The 23,073-nt window shown below is 45.0% G+C and overlaps 1 protein-coding gene and 1 pseudogene across 2 annotated transcripts; both read left to right on the top strand.

Annotated features, from left to right (window-relative positions):
- The first annotated feature begins 355 nt into the window (after positions 1 to 355).
- On the top strand, positions 356 to 22,194 carry LOC106635225 (protein artemis-like). Of its 2 annotated transcripts, XM_063607281.1 has the most exons (6): positions 356 to 3,034; positions 3,778 to 3,842; positions 3,899 to 3,901; positions 4,028 to 4,165; positions 5,589 to 8,053; positions 21,426 to 22,194. In XM_063607281.1, the coding sequence occupies exons 1-5, from the start codon at positions 2,857 to 2,859 to the stop codon at positions 5,760 to 5,762; spliced, it is 558 nt and encodes a 185-aa protein (XP_063463351.1). In that variant the 5' UTR covers positions 356 to 2,856; the 3' UTR covers positions 5,763 to 8,053; positions 21,426 to 22,194. The 2 variants fall into 2 exon arrangements, 1 of the variants encoding a protein (XP_063463351.1); XR_010113160.1 differs by lacking the exon at positions 3,899 to 3,901 and having other exon boundaries at positions 3,770 to 3,842; positions 3,942 to 4,165.
- LOC129393184 (olfactory receptor 7E24-like) lies at positions 11,915 to 17,798 on the top strand (annotated as a pseudogene).
- Positions 22,195 to 23,073: the final 879 nt, after the last annotated feature.

Genomic DNA, 23,073 nt, shown 5'->3' with positions numbered 1-23,073 from the left:
GGGCGTCTTTTATAAAGGCACTGATGTCACTCACAAGGCTTCTATGCCCAATAACTAATCACCTCCCAAAGGCCTCCTAATAAAACCACTTTGGGGGTTAGGATTTCAACATAGGGATTTTGGGGAGGGACACGAACATTTAGTCCTTAACAGTGATGTATTTATTTCCCATGTTGTAAAGGATTGGGCATGGCTTATTTTTTGTTCCTTATTACATGCTAATGATGGGAACCCTGGTGTTGATATTACTACATGATGTTATTGTCACATTTACTGAGTTTTATAATATTCAGAATTTAAAATGGTGATTAATATTTTTGCAGCAAATTCATGGATATTGTACTTTTTTTCTGAACCCTTATTCAGAAAAGGGGCACTGCCAAGTGGAAAAATTTATTTTTCGTCATTAAATTTTGAAGTAGTACTTTTGTGAATGTATGGTTTTAGTAAGTAGGACTATAGACATACACCCCCCATTTTTTTAACCTTTACAGCTGGTAGGTATTTTCCTATTTTGGTTAATATTGGTTTTGTAGCTTGATTATAGCACACTGCTTTGCCAGGTTTAACTGTGAGGGTGTCTTGTGTTGTTTGAATGTGATCTGAACAGAAACTGACCTTTTCAGATGTTTCTTCTTTGGAGATCAGACAGTTGAAGTTGAAGTATTCTTCCCATCAAATTATCCTGAGGGAGGACTACAGAGCCAGTTTAGGGAGAATTAAAAAGGAAAAAAAAAATGGGTGAACCTTTGTAAATGCCATCCTGGACTCTGCCAACTGCTTTTCCAGGGAATAGTGTGATGGTGTGTGGCCTTGTCACATCAGGGATATTGGTGAAAGGCATTCCCTGAGCTGGGGGCCGACAGCAGGCTGACTTTTGAGCAGTCTTGCCTCCACTTTGATTTTTTATGTTTCTTCCTGTGTGCCATGACTTTTGTGCATTGTTTATCCAGCTCCAACCAGGGGGAGGCCCATTTGAAAGGGTCCTCCAGAATGAATGGAGACTTCCGTGAGGAGTCACTGTCACTGAGCAGTGACCTGGTGTGTGCAGAGCTCTCCCCACTTACTGATGGCTGGAGAGGCAGTAGTGCCTGCAGGTCTTGCCCTTGCCGAACAGTATGATGTGCAGTGTGTATCGGGACCAGGCCTGATCCAGGCTTTAATCTTTTGTTTTTTTTTTGAGACTGAGCCTCACTCTGTCGCCCAGGCTGGAGTGCAGTAGGGCGATCTTGGTTCACTGCAATCTCCACCTCCTGGGTTCAAGCGATTCTCTTGCCTCAGCCTCCTGAGTAGCTGGGATTACAGGTGCCCACCACCACGCCCGGCTAATTTTTGTATTTTTAGTAGACACAGGGTTTCACCATGTTGGCCAGACTGGTCTCTAACTCCTGACCTCAAGGGGTTCACTCACCTCAGCCTCCCAAAGTGCTGGAATTACAGGTGTGAGCCACCGCACCTGGCTAAGGCTTTAAAAATTGTTAAATAGTGGCCGGGCATGGTGGCTCTCACCTGTAATCCCAGCACTTTGGGAGGCTGAGGCAGATGTATCACTTGAGGTCAAGAGTTCAAGACTAGCCTGGCGAACATGGTGAAACCCCATCTCTACTAAAAATACAAAAAATTAGCCAGGCGTGATGGCAGACGCCTGTAATCCCAGCTACTGGGGAGGCTGAGGCAGGAGAATTGCTTGAACCCAGGAGGCAGAGGTTGCAGTGAGCCAAGATCACGCCATTGCACTCCAGCCTGGGCAACAGAGTGAGACTCCATCTGAAAAAAAAAAATTTAAATAGCTTTATTGAGATAGAAATCAAGTCACAGACTTGTGTATCCGTCACCACAATCAATTTCAGAATATTTTCAGCACCCCAAGGGAAGAAGCCTTTACCGATTGCAATGCCTCCCTATTCTCTCCTTCCCCAACCCCCTGGCAACCACTACTGTATTGGACTCTCTGTCTCCATGGGTTCACCTATTCCGGATATTTCGTATGAGTGGAATCATACAACATGTGTTCATTTCTTATCTGGCTTCTTTCACTGAGGATGTTTTCAAGGGTCATCCATGTTGTAGCATGTGTCAGTTCTTTTTATGGCCAAATAATGTTTCATTGTATGGCTAGACCACATTTTCCTGATTCATGCATCAGTTGATAGACATTTGAACTGGTTCCACCTTTTGGCTAGTATGAAGAATGCTGCTGTGCTAGCTGGGCATGGCAGTGCCTGCCTGTAGTCCCAGCTATTTGGGAGGCTGAGGTAGGAGAATGGCTTGAACCCAGGAATCTTGATCGCACCACTGGACTCCAGAGTAGGCGACAGAGCCAGACTCCGTCTCCCAAAAAAAAAAAAAAGAATGCTGCTGTGAACAGTCAGGCACACATTTTTTGTGGCCATCGGTTTTCACTTATCTTGGTGGCACACCCCTGTAGTCCCAGCTCCTGGGGAGGCTGAGGCAGAGAATTGCTTGATCCCAGGTGGCGGAGGTTACAGTGAGCCAAGATTGCACCACCGCATTCCAGCCTGGGGGACAGAGCAAGACTCTTGTCTCAAAATAAAAATAAATAAATAAATAAATAAATAAATAAATAAATGGAAGTCTTCAGCAGCTGTTTCCCCAGTGACCTTGTATTTTATCATCACTTGTATTTCTCTCTCCATGAGCAAGAATGATCTCAACATATAATTGAAAGTGCTAACATATCACAAGGAACATCTATTAGAAACTGGGTAGCATCTCCATTCTGTTATTTTCTACCCGAGGGAAGAGGTAACAGCTGAGTGCCTGGTGTGGTTCAAATTACTGTGGGATTCCATTACCATTGTATTTTAATGGATATGTTTGCAGGAAGCATTTACTATGCAGCTCACATGTATTTGCTTTATTGGGATTTTATATGAGACTCAGAAGTCACTGGGATATATTTCTTTTTCAGGTTTTTATTTCAGGGCAATAATGGAACTGTCCTGTACACAGGAGACTTCAGATTGGTGCAAGGAGAAGCTGCTAGAATGGAGCTTCTGCACTCCGGGGGCAGGTACTGGGCCTCGTATAGGTGGTTTTTTGTTTGTTTGTTTGTTTGTTTTGTGAAACGGAGTGTTGCTCTGTCACCCAGGCTGGAGGGCAGTGATGTAATCTTGGCTCACTGCAACCTCTGCCTCCAGAGTTCAAGTGATTCTCCTGCCTCAGCCTCCCAAGTAGCTGGGATAACAGGTGTGCGCCACCACACTCAACTAATTTTGTATTTTTAGTAGAGATGGGGTTTTGCCATGTTGGCCAGGCTGGTCTTGAACTCCTGACCTCAGGTGATCTGCCAGCCTTGGCCTCTCAAATTGCTGAGATTACAGGCATGAGCCACTGTGCCTGGCCCGTTATACAGTTCTTATGTGTATGACTGAATAAAGTATTATTGTTCTGGCCATAAACAGGTGTGGTGGCTCATGCCTGTAATCCCAGCAGTTTGGGAGGCCGAGGTGGGTGGATCATTTGAGGCCAGGAGTTCGAGACCAGACTGGTCAACATGGTGAAACCCTGTCTCTACTAAAAAATACAAAAATTAGCAAGGAGTGGTGATGCACGCCCGTGATCCCAGATACTTGGGAGGCTGAGGCAGGAGAATTACTTGAACCCGGGAGGTGGAGGAGGTGGCAGTGAGCAGACATTGCACTTCAGCCTGGGCAACAGAGCGAAACTCCATCTCAAAAAACAAAAAAAGTTACACATAATTTATATCACATTGGATGGCTAACATCAATTTTTTTCTTCTTTTCAGAGTCAAAGACATCCAAAGTGTATATTTAGATACTATGTTGTGTGATCCAAGATTTTACCAAATTCCAAGTCAGGTAAGTCTGCCTGGAGGAACAGGGTTATCACCTGGGTGTGCCCATGTTTTTAGTAGGAAGTTTGTAGGGTGACAGGTCATATCCTAACTGTCCCCGTAGGTGTGAGTACCTGGGACTGTTGGGAAGGAAAAGGCTATGTGCGGCTCTCCACCTGTTAAATGTCTCTTTAAAATCCTGTCTCGGAGGAGTGTTTACATGGAGTCTTAGAGCTGGTTCAAAGCTGGATCACTCAGAGCCTGTACCATGCTGTGTGGCTGAACTGCAAAGCGGCTTATGGCTATGAATATTTGTTCACCAACCTTAGTGAAGAATTAGGAGTCCAGGTATGGTGACTGTTCATTCTTTTTTTGTTTTGTTTTGTTTTTTTGAGAGGGAGTCTTGCTATGTCACCCAGGCTGGAGTGCAGTGATGCGATCTTGGCTCACTGCAGCCTCCACCTCCCGGGTTCAAGCAATTCTCCTGGCTCAGCCTCCTGAGTAGCTGGGATTACAGGTGTGAGCCACCATGCCCGCCTAATTTTTGTATTTTTATTAGAGACAAGGTTTCGCCATGTTGGCCAGGCTAATCTTGAACTCCTGACCTCAAGCTATCTGCCTGCCTCGGCCTCCCAAAGTGCTGGGATTATAGGCGTGAGCCAGTGCTTCCAGCATATTCATTCATTTCTCTTGCTCCCTTCCATCCTCCCAGCTCACCTTTCCTCCCCCTCCTCGCCTGCTAAATAACTGCAAACAGGGACAGATGGAAGCACCCTATCAAGACGTGTCTGCAGCAGAGGTTGGCGGGCCCTCTGAAGGAATATATCATCTTAGTTCAGTCACATCCTCCTGGGAGAAAATTGACAGAAGCCAAAATGGCTTACAAGAGCCTTCAGTGAAATGCCCCATAGACAAAGTATTTTTCCCAAACTTTGGGTCATGAAATAAATTTAGCGATTGTGACCAGCATTGAAAATAAATTTGAACAAGGAGATATGGGAGTGGATTATTTGCAGTACATGCTCCTCTGTTGCATGTCATGTATATGCCTTAAAGATGATTCTTGATTTTTTATTTTATTTTATTTTTGAGACTGTCTTGCTCTGTCACCCAGGCTGGAGTGCAGCAGTGGCATGGTCTCAGTTCACTGCAACCTCCGCCTCCTGGGTTCAAGTGATTCTCTTGCCTCAGCCTCTGAAGTAGCTCAGATTACAGGCCTGAGCCACCACACCTGGCTAATTTTTGTATTTTTAGTAGAGATGGGGCTTCAGCATGTTTGTCTGGCTGGTCTCAAACTCCTGACCTCAAGTGATCCACTGGCCTCCGCCTCCCAAAGTGCTGGAAATACAGGCAAGAGCCATGGCACCTGGCCGAGGATAGATGATTCTTGATTGTTTTTGTCTGTGTGGATTACTGCTTTATTCCTAGCTTTTAGAATAAAGCTCGACACACAGTAGGTGTACAAGAACATTAATTGAATTTCCCTTGAAGGACTGAAGGACAATATTAACATCATTAAATGACATCCCTGAGCCGAGTCTCCGTAATTTTTCGCTGCCGTCAGTGATGGCAGTGATCCTGGTCAGTCAGCCTTGTGCCTGTTGACATGCTGGCAGAATACCAGAGTGCACTGAAATAGCCAAAAACTGCTTTTCAAGAAAGAAGAGAGGGTTAATTCACTAACTGGGTGTTTTGCCCTGAGTAATTAACCTTGAACAATTTATAGGAAATACAGTTCAAATAATTTGCCTGTACATATTGTTTTCCTTAGATTCATGTCAATAAGCTAGACATGTTTAGGAACATGCCTGAGATCCTTCATCATCTCACAACAGACCGCAACACTCAGATCCATGCATGCTGGCACCCCAAGGTACATGTGTCAGTGGCTCAAGACCTCCAGAAGTTTCCCACCAGAGACCTAGGCTGCGTGTTGCTCTGGTAGGTTGATGAGCTTTGGCTGGGACACCCCATGGCAGTCGGGTGCACCAAGGGAACGGATTGCCCTACGCCCACAGCTGGAGGACTGTGGGTATAAGGTGTCCAAGAAAAAAGCTCAGATCTGCTGACAGCAGGTATGTTCCTTGGGATATACTATCCGACAGGGGGAACACAGCCTGGTATCAGAAACAAAGCAGGTCATTTGCCATCTAGCAGAGCCTAAGAGCAGAAGGCAGGTGAGAGAATTCTTAGGAGCTGTGAGGTTTTGTAGACTGTGGATCCCAAACTTTGCAGTATTAGCTAAGCCTTTGTTTGAGGTCACAAAGGAGGCAGGGACCGGGAAACTTTTGAATGGGGATCCCAACAACAGCAAGTCTTTCATGAGTTAAAGGAGAAACTTATGTCAGCCCCAGCCCTGGGGCTACCTGATCTGACAAAGCCTTTTACATCGTATGTGTCAGAGAGAGAGAAAAGATGGCAGCCGGACTTTGAACCCAAACTGTGGGGCCCTGGCCGAGGCCGGTGGCCTACGGCTCTAAACAACTAGACGGGGTCTCTAAAGGATGGCCCCCGTGTTTGAGGGCCTTGGCAGCAACTGCCCTGCTAGTACAAGAAGCAAATAAGCTGACTCTTGGGTAGAACCTGAACAGAAAAGGCCCCCCATGCTGTGGTGACTTTAATGAATTCTAAAGGACATGATTGGCTAACGAATGCTAGACTCACCAAGTACCAAAGTTTGCTCTGTGAAAATCCCCATATAACCATTGAAGTTTGTAACATCCTACACCCCGCCACCTTGCTCCCACTATCAGAGAGCCCTGTCGAGCATGATTGTGTAGAAATGTTGGACTCGGTTGACTCTAGCAGACCTGACCTCCGGGACCAGCCTTGGGCATCAGTAGACTGGGAACTATAGGTGGACGGGAGCAGCTTCATCATCCCCCAAGGAAAGAGAGGTGCAGGGTATGCAGTGGTAACCCTGGACACTGTTGTTGAAGCCAGATCGATGCCCCAGGCCACTTCACCCAGAAAGCTGAACTCATTGCTTTCATTTGGGCCTTAGAACTCAGTGAAGGTGGGACTGTCAACATTTACACTGATTCTCGGTATGTCTTTTTAACCCTTCAAGTGCATGGAGCGTGATAGAAAGAAAAGGGCCTATTGAACTCTGCGGGAAAAGACAGAAAATATCAACCAGAAATCTTGCATTTATTAGAAGCAGTATGGAAACCCCACAAGGTGGCAGTTATGCATTGCAGAGGACACCAGCGAGCTTCCACCTTGGTGGGCTTGGGGAATTCCCGCGCTGACTCAGAGGCTGCAAAAGCAGCATCTGTCCCCTTCCAGGCATCAGTCATAGCCCCTCTGCTCCCTCAAGCACCTGATCTTGGACCTGCTTATTCTAAAGAAGAAAAGGACTTTCTCCAGGTAGAGGGAAAGATGAGTGATGGAGGAAGGATGGAGTCAGTTACCAGATGGGAGAGTAGCTGTGCCACAGCTGCGAGGAGCTGCAGTTGTACTGGCACCCATCTATGTCAGGAGTCACTTGAAAAGTTGTTAGGCTGGTATTTCTACATCTCGCATTTGTCAGCCCTTGCCAAAACGGTGAGGCAGTGGTGTGTCACCTGCCTACAGCCTAATGCGAGGCAAGGTCCAGCCGTTCTGCCCAGTGTACAAGCTTATGGAGCAGCCCCCTTTGAAGATCTCCAGGTGGACTTCACAGAGATGCCAAAGTGTGGAGGTAACAAGTATTTACTTGTTCTTGGGCATACCTACTCTGGGTGGGTGGAGGCTTATCCAACACGAACTGAGAAAGCTCGTGAAGAAACCCATGTGCTTCTTCGAGATCTGATTCCTAGATTGGGACTGCCCTTCCGGATCGGCTCAGAAAATGGGCCTGCATTTGTAGCTGACTTGCTACAGAAGACGGCAAAGGTATTGGGGATCACACGGAAACTGCATGCCACCTCCCGGCCTCAGAGTTCCGGAAAGGTGGAGCGGATGAATTGGACTATCAAAAATAGTACTATTGTCTTCCCCTCTGGATATGTAAAACAACACCACGAGGGGCGTCAAACCACCTGCTAAATTTGAGGGAATGTTATCCTCTTCCCCGCTCCCCCGGCCCCAGATATTAGAGACAATAACACACGGGTAATGTACAACCACTGCTTTATTGGGAGTAATATCATCTCCTCCCTTCTTGGATATTAGGAATAATATCACACTGTGCGTGTACGCCTGTCGCGAAATTCAATGGAATGTCATCCTGCGCCTCCCTGGATATGATGAACAGTAAGTATCACGGGGGATGTACAACTTCTGAGATATTGGGAGTGATCTCATCCTCTCCCATCTGGAACTTAGGGACAGTATCACAAGGGTAGTGTACACCCTCTGTGATGTTAGGACGAATATCATCCTCCCGCCCCCTGGATATTAAAAACCGTATCACAAGGGGCGTGTACACACGCTTCGATATTGGTATGAATACCATCCTCTCCCTCTTTGGATATTCAGTGCAATATTTGAGGTGGGGTATACACCACCTGCAATATTGGAAGTCATATTATTTTCTCCCACCCAGGATATTGGAAAGAATATCACAGCGTGGTGTGAACAACCCCTGCAATATTTGGAGTTATATCATCGTCTCCCCTCAAGAATATTAAGAACAATGTCTTAGGGGTGGGGGTTGTACACTCCTTTTCATATTCGATATCATCCTCTTCCCCCCTGGATATTAGGAACAATATCAGGAAGGGATGTACAGACCCTGCGACCTTTGCTGTCATATAATTGTCTCTCCCCTAGATATTAAGGAAAATGTCACGGGGGATGTGAACACCCCTGCGATATTCGGAGTAGTATCATCCTGTCCCACCTTGCATATTGGGAACAACATCCCTGGTAGGGTGTACTGCCTCTGCGATATTGGGAGTAAAATTTTCCTCTCTTCCCCTGGATACTAAGAAGGGTATCAGAGGGGGAGAGTGTACATTCCCTGCGATATTCAATGTCACCTTATCCTCTCCCTCCCAGGGTATTCAGAACAATAGGACAAGAGGGGTGTACACACCCTGCGATATTGCGAGTCATATCATCCTCTTTCACTCTGGATGTTAGGAACAATCTCACAGGGTTGTGTACGCCCCCTGCGATATTGGGAGTAATATCATCCTCTCTCCCTGTGGATATTAGGAAGAGTATCACAGGGCTGTGTAAACCCCCTGCGGTACTGGGAGTAATATCATCCCCTCTTCCTCTGGATATGAGGAAGATTTTCACAGGGGTGTGTACACCCTCTGCGATATTGGGAGTAACATCATCCTCTCCACCCGGGAAATGAGTAACAAGGTCACGGGGGGGTGGACTCCTCCTGCGATATTGGGAGTAATGTCTTCCTCCCCAAACCTGGATGTTAGCAACGAGATCACAGAGGGGGTGTACACACCCTGCGATATTGGAAGTAATATGATCCTCTCCCCAACTGGATATTGGGAAAGATATCACAGCGCGGGTATACATTTCCTACACTGTTGGAAGTAATATCATTCATTTCCTTTCTGGATATTAGGAAGAATATCACAGGGGTGCTGTACAATTATTTCGATATTGGGAGTACTCTCATCCTCTATTTTCCTGGATATTGGGCCCAATAGCACAAAAAGTTGTACAACCCCTGCGATATTGGGAGTAATAGCATACTCTCCTTCCCTGGATGTTAGAAAACAATATCATCAGGGCTGAACACCCCCTGCGATAATGGGAGTCATATTGACTCTTTCACAGGCCATTTGGAACAATCTCACAGGGAGTGTTTACAAACAGGGGTGATTTACACCCCCTGGGATATTGGGAGTAACATCATTCTCTCCACTACGGATATTAAGAACAATATCCCGGCGGGAGGTGGTACACCCCCAGTGATATTGGGAATAATGTCATCCTCTCCTTCCCTGGATATTCGGAACAATATCACAAGGGGGTGTACACCTTCCGTGATATTGGAAGCAATATCATCCTTTCCCTCGCTGGATATCAGAAAAACATATCACTCACGGTGTACACCCACTGTGATATTAGGAAGAATATTACAGGGTGTACACTCACTCTGACTTTAGGAGAAATAGCTCCCTCAAATGTCACAAATAATACCACAGGGTATACAGTGATATCTCCCTAGGATATTACAAATACTATCACAGGGTGTACACCCACTATGACATCAGGAGTGATATCTCCCTAGGATATTACGAGTAACATCACAGAATGTACACCTATGGTGTGCACCCATGGTGATATTAGGTGTAATATCAACCCAGGACATAACCAATAAGACCACAGGGAGTACATACATGATGTACACCCACAGTGATATTATGAGAACTATCTCCCTAGGATAATACGAATAACATCGCAGAGTGGACACACATGGTATACACCCACTGTGGCACTAGGACTAATAACTTTCTAAGATATTACGAATAGCATCACAGAATAGAAACACATGGTGTACACCCACTGTAACACTAGGTGTAATTTCTCCCCAGGATATTACGAGTAACATCTCAGTGCGTGCACACATGGTGAACACCCGCTGTGACGTTAAGTGTAATAGCCCCCTAGGATATTACCAATAACATCACAGGGTGTCCACCCATGGTGTACACGCACTGTGATGTTAGGGATAATATCTCCCTGGGATATGATGAATAATACCACAGGGTGTAGAGAAACTGTGATATTAGAGGTAATATCTCTCTAGGAGATTATGAATAATATCACAGGGTGTACACCCACTGTGATAGTGGGAGCAATATCTCTCTAGGATAGTACAAAGAATATCACAGAGTGTATACCCACTGTGATATTAGGAGAAATATCTCTCTGGGATAATATGAATTATATCACAGAGTGTACACACATGGTGTACATCCACTTTGATATTAGGAGTAATATCTTCCTAGGACATTACAAATAACATCGCGGAGTGTACACCCACTGTAATATTAGGAATCATATCTCCCTAGGTGATTACAAGTAATACACCCACTGTGATATTAGGAGTAATATCTTCCTAGGGTATTACAAATAATTTCACAATCTGTACACACATAGTGTACACTCACTGTGATATTAGGAGTAATTTCTACCTAGTGGATAACAAATAACATTGCAGAGTGTACGCCCAATTTGATATTAGCTGTAATATTTTTCTAAGTTGTTACAAATAAGATCACAGGGTGTACAAACATGGTGTACACTCACTGTGATATCAGGAGTCGTATCTCCATAATATATTATGAATAATATCACAGGGCGTACACCCACTGAATTATTAGGAGTAATATCTCTGTAGGATATTACTATTAATATCACAGGGTGTACAGTCACTGTGATATTAGGAGCAATATATTTCTAGGATATTACAAATAATATCACAGGGTGTACACCCACTCTGCTGTCAGGAGCAATATCTCCCTAGGATATCAAAAATCCTATCACAGGGTGTCCAATCTCTGCCTTCCAGGTTCTAAGGGATTCTCCTGCTTCAGCCTCCCGAGTAGCTAGGGTTACCCCCCACCACGCCCGGCTAATTTTTTTTTTATTTTCACTGGAGACAGGGTTTCACCACGTTGGCCAGGCTGGTCTGGAACTCCTGACCTCAGGTGATCCATCAGCCTCGGCCGCCCAAAGTGCTGGGATTACAGGTGTGATCCATGGCACTCGGCCAAGAGTTACATATTCAATTCATTTGGAAACACAGCTCCCATATTTGAGTGTGCATGTACTTTTTTGAAGAAATGATGTGAGAAAACCTCAGGATGATAATAAATATGAAAAGTAACTGGCATGTGAAAAGGTGTTCCGATTAAGAACTCTAAGTTTCGATTTCGTTTTTAGATAATGCGGTCCTAGCTCTTGTATCGTCCTTTTACATATTCTACATCAAAGTAATTTGTAGCACGGTGTCAGAATAAAACAGAGTGTATTTCACAGCTTCTTAATTTCTTTCAATTAGACTGAGATCTTTTTCTTCAAGAGAGAAGGACATTTTCATTGCATTGTATTTTTTCTGAAAAGAGTAGGCCGTATTTTACTGAGATCACGGATTTGTTATATATGACGTTTTTGTCTCCTAACATTCTCCAGTGGATTTTCTCTAAAGTAGTATGTACAGAAAGAGTTGAAAAGCAAAAAAGTAAATCATGTAATAATTCTGAGATTTTTGGATTTGTCACAACTGAGAAACATCGCTGGCGGTGTACGGTCCGCAAGTGTGAAAATGTTCCTTTTCATTTGCTTGCATCCAAAATATACACACAGCATTAAGGGCTGGTTTTTATCTTTTCTTTTTCCAATCCTCTTTTCTTCTCAAGGTGTCCAACACACACAGAGCCACAGAATCTCACAGGTGTCTGAGAATTCCTCCTCCTGGGACTCTCAGAGGATCCAGAACTGCAGCCGGTCCTCGCTGGGCTGTCCCTGTCCATGTATCTGGTCACGGTGCTGAGGAACCTGCTCAGCATCCTGGCTGTCAGCTCTGACTCCCCCCTCCACACCCCCGTGTACTTCTTCCTCTCCAACCTGTGCTGGGCTGACATCGGTTTCACCTTGGCCATAGTTCCCAAGATGATTGTGGACATGCAGTCGCATAGCAGAGTCATCTCTCATGCGGGCTGCCTGACACGGATGTCTTTCTTGGTCCTTTTTGCATGTATAGAAGACATGTTCCTGACTGTGATGTCCTATGACAGATTTGTAGCCATCTGTCGCCCTCTGCACTACCCAGTCGTCGTGAATCCTCACCTCTGTGTCTTCTTCGTTTTGGTGTCCTTTTTCCTTAGCCTGTTGGATTCCCAGCTGCACAGTTGGATTGTGTGACAATTCACCTTCTCCAAGAATGTGGAAATCTCTAATTTTGTCTGTGAGCCATCTCAACTTCTAAACCTTGCCTGTTCTGTCAGCGTCATCAATAGCATATTCATATATTTCGATAGTACTATGTTTGGTTTTCTTCCCATTTCAAGGATCCTTTTGCCTTACTATAAAATTGTCCCCTCCATTCTAAGGATTTCATCGTCAGATGGGAAGTATAAAGCCTTCACCACCTGTGGGTCTCACTTAGCAGTTGTTTGCTTATTTGATGGAACAGGCATTGGCATGTACCTGACTTCAGCTGTGGCACCACCCCTCAGGAATGGTGTGGTGGCGTCAGTGATGTACGCTGTGGTCACCCCCATGCTGAACCTTTTCATCTACAGCCTGAGAAACAGGGACATTCAAAGCGCCCTGTGGAGGCTGCACAGCAGAAGAGTGGAATCTCATGATCTGTTCCATCCTTTTTTTTGTGTGGGTGAGAAAGGGCAACCACATTAAATCCCTGCATCTGCAAATGCTGCCCCTTAGTCACATTCTTTTTGTGGCTTGATGGCTTTTATTCCTTTCCACATTTCCTAGGTGAATATTGTTTTCTTCGTTATGCCTTTAACTGGAATGGGTGAGGATTCTGGGCTCCTTTGTTTAGCAGAAACCTCATGACAGAATCCTCTATACCTAGGCGGCCTCCTTTAGTTTCTGAGCAATAACCCTGTCATCCAGGTGGAATCACAACCATCTTCTTATATACACGAAGTCCTCACTTCATTTTGGAATTCCCTGAAAATTGACTTGTTGGAAACAATGTACAGCAGGTCTTCCAACACAATTGGTGCGTTCAAAGTTGTGTAGTTATAATGTTGGTGAGGAATAAGTGGTTTCACTATACCTAATTTTGCTTCAAGGTGAAGTTTCCAAGAGACTTTCAAAGATGTTAAGTGAGGACATACTGTACATCAAATTCATATCCTCTTCCAGAGTTCATGTGGAATTTCTTCATAAACTGCTTCTAGAGAATCTATTTAGGCAGGTTCTGTGGAGAGATCCATGTTGCCATTCCTCAATCTTGGCTTTGAGTCAAATCACCTGGGGAGCTTACAAATGATGAGGCCTGGTTCTCAATACCTGAGATTCTGATTTCCCTGCACCTGTGTGAGTATGTGGATTTTTTTTTTTTTTTTTTTAAAGCACCAGAGGTGGTTCCAATGACGAAGTTTTTAGAGGCATCAAGCTCCAATGAGTAAGAACAGAAGTTAATTGTAATATGATTTCTTCAAATATTATCTTCAAATGCATTGTCCATCAACACCATACAAATGTTTATTGTGCTGTTGTTTCTTACCATTTAGCATTTTCTATTTTTTTCTTTTTCTTTTTTTTTCTTTTTTTCTTTTTGAGGCAGAGTTTCATTCTTGTTGCCCAGGCTGGAGTGCAATGGCACGATCTCAGCTCACTGCAACCTCTGCCTCCCCTATTCAAGTGATTCTCCTGTCTCAGCCTTGCAAGTAGCTGGGATTACAGGCATGCACTACCATGCCTGGCTAATTTTTTTTTTTTTTTTTGGTATTTTTAGTACAGACAGTGTTTCTCCATATTGGTCAGGCTGGTCTTGAACTCCCGACCTCAGGTGATCTGCCCGCTTCCACCTCCCAATGTTCTGGGATTACAGGCATGAGCGACCGTGCCCAGTCACCACTTAGCATTTTCATTTTACATTTGTTGAAATTATAGATTTATACACACTTGGATTGCTGCATGGGAAATAGAAAAGAATAAAATGGGCATGGTATCCCTGAAGTTTCACATTCTGAGACATGTTAAAAATATTTGCTTTTTAGAAATTTGTTTCAATTGAGGAACTGTGGTATACACACCCAATGAAGTATTATTCAGCCTAAAAAGGAAGAAAATCGTCTCCATTGCAGACAAAATGGATGAGATTGCAGGTCTGTATATTAAGTGAAATAAGCCAGGCACAGAATGACAAATATTTCACATCCTCCCTTCTATGTAGGAACAAAAAAGAAAATATTGGCCAGGTGTGGTGGCTCAGGCCTGTAATCCCAGCACTGTGGGAGGCCGAGTCACACGGATCACTTGAGGCCAGGAGGTGGAGAATTGCCTGGCCAACATGGTGAAACCTGTCTCTACTGAAAACACAAACAATTAGCTGGGCGTGGTGACGCGTGCCTGTAGTCTCAGCTACTTGGAGGGCTGAGGCCCAAGAAGCGCTTGAACTCAGGAGGCGGGGGTTGCAGTGAGCCCGGATTGTGCCCATATACTCCAACCTGGGCAACAGAAAGAGACTCCATCACACACCTACACACAAAAGGAATCTCAGGAAGGTGTAAAGTATAAAGGTGGTTAGCAGATGCTAGGAAGAAAAGGGGTGGGATGGGGAATGAAGAGAAGTGGATAATTGGGTCCCGAAATACAGAAAGATGGAATAAGTGAGTTCTAGTGTTTGATAGCACAGTATGAAAATTTTAGTTCACAGGAATTTCTTGCATATTTCCAGATGCTTTGATAAGAAGCTTCCTAACTTTCTCATTATGCTGGTTTTTCAGCTATTCTCTTTCTGCTCTCGAAATCATCCTGGATTTTTTGTTTTTGGTGTTTTGTTTTGAGACAGAGTTTCACTCTTGTTGCCCAGGCTGGAGTGTAATGGTGCAATCTTGGCTCACCGCAACCTCTGCCTCCTGGGTTCAAGCGATTCTCCTGGCTCCATATCCCGAGCAGCTGGGATTACAGGCATGCCCCAGCACGCCCAGCTAATGTTGTATTTGTAGTAGAGAGAGGGGTTTCTTCGTGTCTGTGAGGCTGGTCTTGAACTCCTGACCTCACGTGATCCGCCCGCCTCGGCCTCCCAAACTGCTGGGATTACAGGCGTGAGCAACCGCGCCCAGCCCATGCTGCGTCCTTATCTGTTGTCTGTTGTTTGTTTGTTTTTGAGCCCAGAAATAACTTCTCCCCTATATGTTAAAATGATTTCTAACATGAGTGCTAAGAAAGTCCATTGGTGGAAAAGCAGCCTTTTCAAGAAATGGTGTTGGAGAAACTTGATTTCCACATGCAGAAGAATGAAGGTGGACCCTATGTCACACCGGGTGCAAAAATGAACACAAACTGGATCAAAGACCTCACCCCAAGTGCTGAAAGTATAATATGCCTCAAAGAAAACATTGGCCACACTTTCACGACATCAGATTGGGCAATGCTTTCTGGGATATGACACCAAAAGCATAGGCAACAAAAGAAAATTAGATTCCTTGGATGACATCTAAATGACAGACACTTTTGCGCATCAGCAAACACTGTGAACTGAGTGAAAAGATAACCCATGGATTAGGAGAAAGATTTGCAAATCATATCTCTGAAAAGAGGCTAATATCCATCATATATAAAGAAGAGCCGGAACTAAACAACAAGAAACCCAAAGCACCCCATTAACAATGGTCAGAAGACTCGAGTAGACGTGTCCCGAAAGAAGATATAGCAATGGCCAATAAGCGTCTAAAATGATTTTCAAAATCACTAATCATAGGGAAGTGCAAATCAAAGCAAGAATGTGATACCACATATTAGGATGGATATGATAAACGAACAAGCCTTGGTGAAACTAGAGGGAAGTAGGAATGCTCGAATCTGATTGGAGGGAGTGTAAAACCATGAAGGAATGGGGAAGATAGTATGGCCTGTCCTGGAAAAAGTAGAAACAGAATGATCAGATGTTCCCGCAGTTGCACTTGTGGGTACCCACCAAAAGGAATTAGAAGCCAAGAGTGGAAGAGAGATTTGTACACCCATATTCATAGCAGCGTTACTCAAAACAGCCAAAATGTGGAAGCAACCCAAGGGTTCATGGGCAGATGAATGAAAAAGGACAGTGCAGTTCATTCATACAACGGAAGACTATTTAGCCATAAAAATGCAGGCACCTCTGGCCGGTGCGGTGGCTCATGCCTGTAATCCCAGCATCTTGGAAGACCGAGGTGGGTGGATCACCCGAGGTCAGGAATTCAAGACCAGCCTGGCCATCTTGGTGAAACCCTGTCTCTACTGAATATGCACAAAATTAGACGAGCGTGGTGGCGCGTGCCTATACTCCCAGCTACTCGGGAGGCTGAGGCACAAGAATCGCTGGAACCCAGGAGGCGGAGGTTGCAGTGAGCCCAGATTGTGCCACTGCACTCCAGCCTGTGTGACAGAGTGAGACTCCATGTAAACACAAAACAAAACAAAACCAAAAAAATAAATAAATAATAAAAAACCGAAAAAGCCAGGCAGGCACTTCTGACACAGGCGGCAACAAGGATGAACCTTGAAGACATTATCGCCAGTGAAATAAATAAATCCCAAAAGGATAAACATGACCAGCCTCCGTGGCTCGCACCTGTAAACCCAGCACTTTGAGAGGCCGAGGCAGGCGTATCACTTCAGGTCAGGAGTTCGAGACCAGCCTGGCCATATTGTGAAACCTCGTTTCTATTAAAAATACAAAAATTCGCTGGGCGTGGTGGCGCACGCCTGTAACCCCAGCTACACGGGAGACTGAGACACAAGAATCGCTTGGACCCACGATGTGGAGGTTGCAGTCAGCCGAGACCACGCCACTGCACTCCAGCCTGGGTGACAGAGAAAGACTGTCTCCAAAACAAAGAAACAAAGAAAATTAAACACGGTATCATTCCCCTTCTGTCAAGTGTCTGGAGTAGTTAAACTCATAGAGTTGCAAAATAGAATGGTGGCCCCCAGGGGTGGGCGAGAGAGAGGAACGGAGAGTTTGCTTAATGGGTGCAATTTCCATTTTGAAAGCTAAAACTGTTCTGGAGATGATGGCGGTGATGGTTGCTAAACAATGTGAATGTAGCTAATGTGATTAAACTCTAAACTGAAAACTAGTGGAAATTGTGAATGTTCATACTGGCCATTCTATATGTAATAATCTATAATTTTTAGGATTTATTCGTGGTATATTTTCCCATAATAAAAGATGAAAATTAAAGCACTTGGATCTTGAAAAAGAAAAGAAGCGAAGAATCCACACAAGCTCTCTCCTGATTAGAGGAAGAGCCCCAAAACTTCTATGGACACTGACTTTTCCCTTCTTCTTCTTGCATGATTATGAGGAAATCTTTAGAGGTTGGGGAACTTGGGCAACTTCAGCTAATGAGGAGCTCTATGCCTTGAGCCCCCCAGGCCATAGAATAGTAAATAGTCAGTCTGTGCCTCCAGCCCTGCAGTGTGAGGCTGCAGTCCTGTGGGCTCCACACCCATCACCTGTATCCGGAGGCTCATGTCTTGGCCTGTCTTCTTGCCAGCCTTGAGGACGGAGTCTGAGCCTCCCCTGTGCACCACGCAGGAAGGACAGTGGACCTGTTCTCCGTGGTCATGGCCCAGCACAGGGGAAGGGCAGTTCAGTGAGTGCTGAGGGACGGTCGGGAGCCTTGTTTGTTTCCTCATCCTCAGGACAAACGGGAGAGTGCCGTGGCCAGATGGGAGGAGACCAATGTGCAAACTGTCAGCTCAGCAGACTGTGGAGTTTCTGTTCTTGGTTGTGGTGGGGGGTCTCTCTCAGGAATCTTCAAAATTGTGCTTCCCTCCCCCACTGGTTGTCCTTTTCATAGACATCTCACCCATGCAAGCAGGGAATGAGTCCCTCTAAACTATTCCCTGAGAACAACAAAAAGATGATGAAGGTGATGATGAGGATAAAGAGGATGATGAAAGACACCATGGCATCATGAACCCTTACTGAGGGCTTCCTAAAGGCAGGCTCTGAGCTCTGTGGTCTATGCTACTTGTTTCATTTCATCTGCATAGTCTCCCAGTTATAGTGCACATTTCATGATTATTTTACAGACTAGAAAAGGAGCAACACATTTTCATATAACTTGTACCAGATCATGAAGTCACAAAGGGTGCAGCCTAATGTGAACCAGGCAGTCTAAGGCCAGACACATGACATTTGGCCATTCCTCACCCTGCATCCAACCTGCCCCCTCCAATCCTTCTCAGTCAGGCCGATGCCCCTGCTCACTGTGCCCTTCCCTTTGGGGGTTCCTTGTAGACCACAGCTAGATCAGTGGGTGCCACAATCACTGTGTCAAGTATGGAAAGGGCAGCTGAGATCACATCAAAGATTCCAGAAAGAATTGGCACAGGATCATTTGGGATGCATCGCTCCCTTGCCCCTGTTCCTGGCTTTCCTTACAGCTCTCGACTTCCTCCAAGGAGTCATCAATTCGGGGTTTGGCTTCCATTCCTATTGAGGAAGCTGGAAACCATTTCAGAAATGCTCCTCAGATGTGCCTGTGGTTAAGACCTCTGAGCTCTGTTGAAAACTTTTGGAAGCTGGGCGCGGTGGCTCACGCCTGTAATCCCAGCACTTTGGGAGGCTGAGGTAGGCGAATCACAAGATCAGGTGTTCGAGACCAGCCTGGCCAACATGGTGAAACCCCGTCTCTCTTAAAAAGAGAACAAAATGAGCTGGGTGTAGTGGCGGGTGCCTGTAATCTCAGCTATTCGGCAGGCTGAGGCAAGAGAATAGCTTGAACCTGGGATGCGGAGGTTGCAGTGAGCCGAGATCACTCCACTGCACTCCAGCCTGGGCAAGAGAACGAGACTGCGTCTCAAAAAAAACAAAAAAACAAAAACAAGAACAAAAGCAAAAAAATCCCACAACTTTTTGAGAGTTTGGAGACCATCAAGTATGGTACGCAGGACTTAGAGTCTGGCCATTAATTTTCAATACCACCCTTTCTACTTATCTGTATGGCAAGGGGTGAGACGTCCATCCTCTGAGACTCAGCACTCTCATCTGAGTTGATTTCTAGTTGATCCAAAGGAAGTGAGCGACGATGAAACCGATCGTGGGTGCCCGCTGCGTGAGCTCTATGTGATGGATGCGTAAAGTCAAGGCAAAGTGAATTTTAGATACATTCTTTAATATTTTCAGCTTAAACTCCATACGGTTCAACGGAAATATCCCCTGACCTGAAGTTCTGGTTTCCCTGCATTCCAGACAGGACGTTTTCTTTTTTTTTTTTTTTTTTCTTTTTTATTGATCATTCTTGGGTGTTTCTCGCAGAGGGGGATTTGGCAGGGTCACAGGACAATAGTGGAGGGAAGGTCAGCAGATAAACAAGTGAACAAAGGTCTCTGGTTTTCCTAGGCAGAGGACCCTGCGGCCTTCCGCAGTGTTTGTGTCCCTGGGTACTTGAGATTAAGGAGTGGTGATGACTCTTAACGAACATGCTGCCTTCAAGCATCTGTTTAACAAAGCACATCTTGCACCGCCCTTAATCCATTCAACCCTGAGTGGATACAGCACATGTTTCAGAGAGCACAGGGTTGGGGGTAAGGTCACAGATCAACAGGATCCCAAGGCAGAAGAATTTTTCTTAGTACAGAACAAAATGAAAAGTCTCCCATGTCTACCTCTTTCTACACAGACACAGCAACCATCCGATTTCTCAATCTTTTCCCCACCTTTCCCCCCTTTCTATTCCACAAAACCGCCATTGTCTTCATGGCCCGTTCTCAATGAGCTGTTGAGTACACCTCCCAGATGGGAGAAGAACAAGTGAGTCTCTTTTGTTTCTGATTCCCCAGAGCCTATATCTCGCTTGGCACATAGGAGATAGCCAAAGTCAACATCTATGTGAATTATTGAATTGACACTTCCTTGGTTCACAAAAATTGGCTGTCATCAGTATGACGTCAGTGTGACAGAGCGTGTGCTTTTTTAAAATTGTTTTTCGAGACAGAGTTTTGCTCTTGTTGCCCAGGCTGGAGTGCAGTGGTGTGATCTCGGCTCACTGTAGCCTCTGCCTCCCAGGTTCAAGCCATTCTCCTGCCTCAGCCTCCCGAGAAGCTGGGACTACAGGCACGCGCCGCCATGCTGGGCGAAGTTTTTGTATTTTCAGTAGAGGAGGGGTTTCACCATGTTGGCCCGGATGGTCTTGATCTCCTGACCTCGTGATCCGCCCTCCTCGGCCTTCCAAAGTGCTGGGATCACAGGCGTGAGCCACCGCCTCCGGCCAAACGTTCTGATGAAAAAGCTAAGTCCACCGAAGCTAAGGACAGGGGTTATAGCTTCCATGAGTTTTAAAACAAGACCCACAGATTTGAGGAAGCAATTCCTCTCTTGAAGGAGAAAAGTCAGAAAACAGAATGATGAAATCTCTAGGATCCAACCGGCCTGTGGAACTATTCTCTGCTTATGAACTATCAACTTTAATTTCATTTCCAGATGGCATGGTCTCAGCAGTTATACGGTGTTTACAGATGTTCTAAATCAAGGGAATTTGTATCAGTCTATTCGAATAAAATAAAATATTTGAGTTCTTAATTTCCTTTAATTAGGATAACCTTTTTCTTAAAGTGAAGAGAATGGTTTGATTACATAGTTTCTGTCGGTAAAGATAGGCTGTATTTTCTAGCAATGACGAATTTGTTATATAGGATGATCTCATTCTTGGAACATTCTTGAATCTAGTGTCTCTGAGGCAGGTGTGTACAACAAGAAGTGAATCACACTGAAATCAATGATGAAAGCATTAGAAGACAATTGAGATTGTCGGAAGTGCAAACTATTGCTGAGTGTGGATTGCTCTGAAATCTGAAAACATGACTTGTGAATTGCTTCTATCCAAAATGCAGACACGATGCTGGGTGTCGGTTTACTTGTTTCCGATTTCTCAACCCTCTTTTCTAGGCAAAAGTTGTCCAATCTCTACAGACCCACAGAATCTAACAGATGTCTCTATATTCCTCCTCCTAGAAGCTCAGAGGATCCAGAACTGCAGCCGGTCCTCACTGGGCTGTTCCTGTCCATGTGCCTGGTCACGGTGCTGGGGAACCTGCTCATCATCCTGGCCGTCAGCCCTGACTCCCACCTCCACACCCCCATGTACTTCTTCCTCTCCAACCTGTCCCTGCCTGACATCGGTTTCACCTCCACCACGGTCCCCAAGATGATTGTGGCATCCAATCTCACAGCAGAGTCATCTCCTACGCAAGCTGCCTGACTCAGATGTCTCTCTTTGCCATTTTTGGAGGCATGGAAGAGAGACATGCTCCTGAGTGTGATGGCCTATGACCGGTTTGTAGCCATCTGTCACCCTCTATATCATTCAGCCATCATGAACCCATGTTTCTGTGGCTTTCTAGTTTTGTTGTCTTTTTTTTTTCTCAGTCTTTTAGACACCCAGCTGCACAACTTGATTGCCTTACAAAGGACCTGCTTCAAGGATGTGGAAATTCCTAATTTCTTCTGTGACCCTTCTCAACTCCCCATCTTGCATGTTGTGGTACCTTCACCAATAACATAATCATGTATTTCCCTGCTGCCATATTTGGTTTTCTTCCCATCTCGGGGACCCTTTTCTCTTACGATAAAATTGTTTTCTCCATTCTAAGGGTTTCATCATCAGGTGGGAAGTATAAGGCCTTCTCCACCTGTGGGTCTCACCTGTCAGTTGTTTGCTGATTTTATGGAACAGGCATTGGAGGCTACCTCAGTTCAGATGTGTCATCTTCCCCGAGAAAGGCTGCAGTGACCTCAGTGATGTACACGGTGGTCATCCCCATGCTGAACCCCTTCATCTACAGCCTGAGAAACAGGGATATGAAAAGTGGCCTGCGGCAGCCACACGGCAGCACGGTCTCATCTCAATATCTTCTTATCTGTTCCATTCCTTTTGTAGTGTGGGTTAAAAAAGGCAGCAAGGTCAAATAAGAATGATGTCACAGGGTGAACGCCCACTGTGATATTAGGAGTAATACCTCCCTAGGATATAGAATATACTGTCACAGAGTATACACACATGGGGTACACCCACAGTGATATTAGAAGCAATATCTCCCTAAAGTACGATGAAAAATATCACAGGGTGTGCACACTGTGTGATATGAGGAGTAATATTTACCCTGGATATTATGACTAACATCAAGCGTGTACACACCCGGGGTACACGCACTGTGATATCAGGAGTTGTATCTCCCTAGGATATTATGAATACTATCACAGGGTATACACTATGTGTGTACATCCACTGTGATATTTGAAGTAATATCTCTCTATGAGATTATAAATAACATCAAAGCTTGTACACCCTTGTGACATATTAGGAGTAACATGCTTCTAGGGTATTGCAGATCACGCCACAACGTGTACACCTCCTGTGACGTTTTGTACACTCTTTGTGACATTAAAAGAAACATCCCCCTAGGATATTATGAATAATAAAACAGGAGGGGTACACACAAGGTGTACACCGCCTGTGTCATCAGGAGTAACAATTCCCTAGGATATTATGAATAATATCACAGCAGGTGTACACACATGGTGTACACCCCATGTGACATTCGGAAGAGCATGCCCCTAGGATATTAGGAATAGTATCACTGGGGTTGAATACGCATTTTTA

Source organism: Pan paniscus, chromosome 8 (genome assembly GCF_029289425.2).
Source record: "Pan paniscus chromosome 8, NHGRI_mPanPan1-v2.0_pri, whole genome shotgun sequence".
Lineage (NCBI taxonomy): Eukaryota > Metazoa > Chordata > Mammalia > Primates > Hominidae > Pan > Pan paniscus.
Note: the sequence above shows the minus strand (reverse complement) of the source record. Positions and strands in the feature narration are given on the sequence as shown.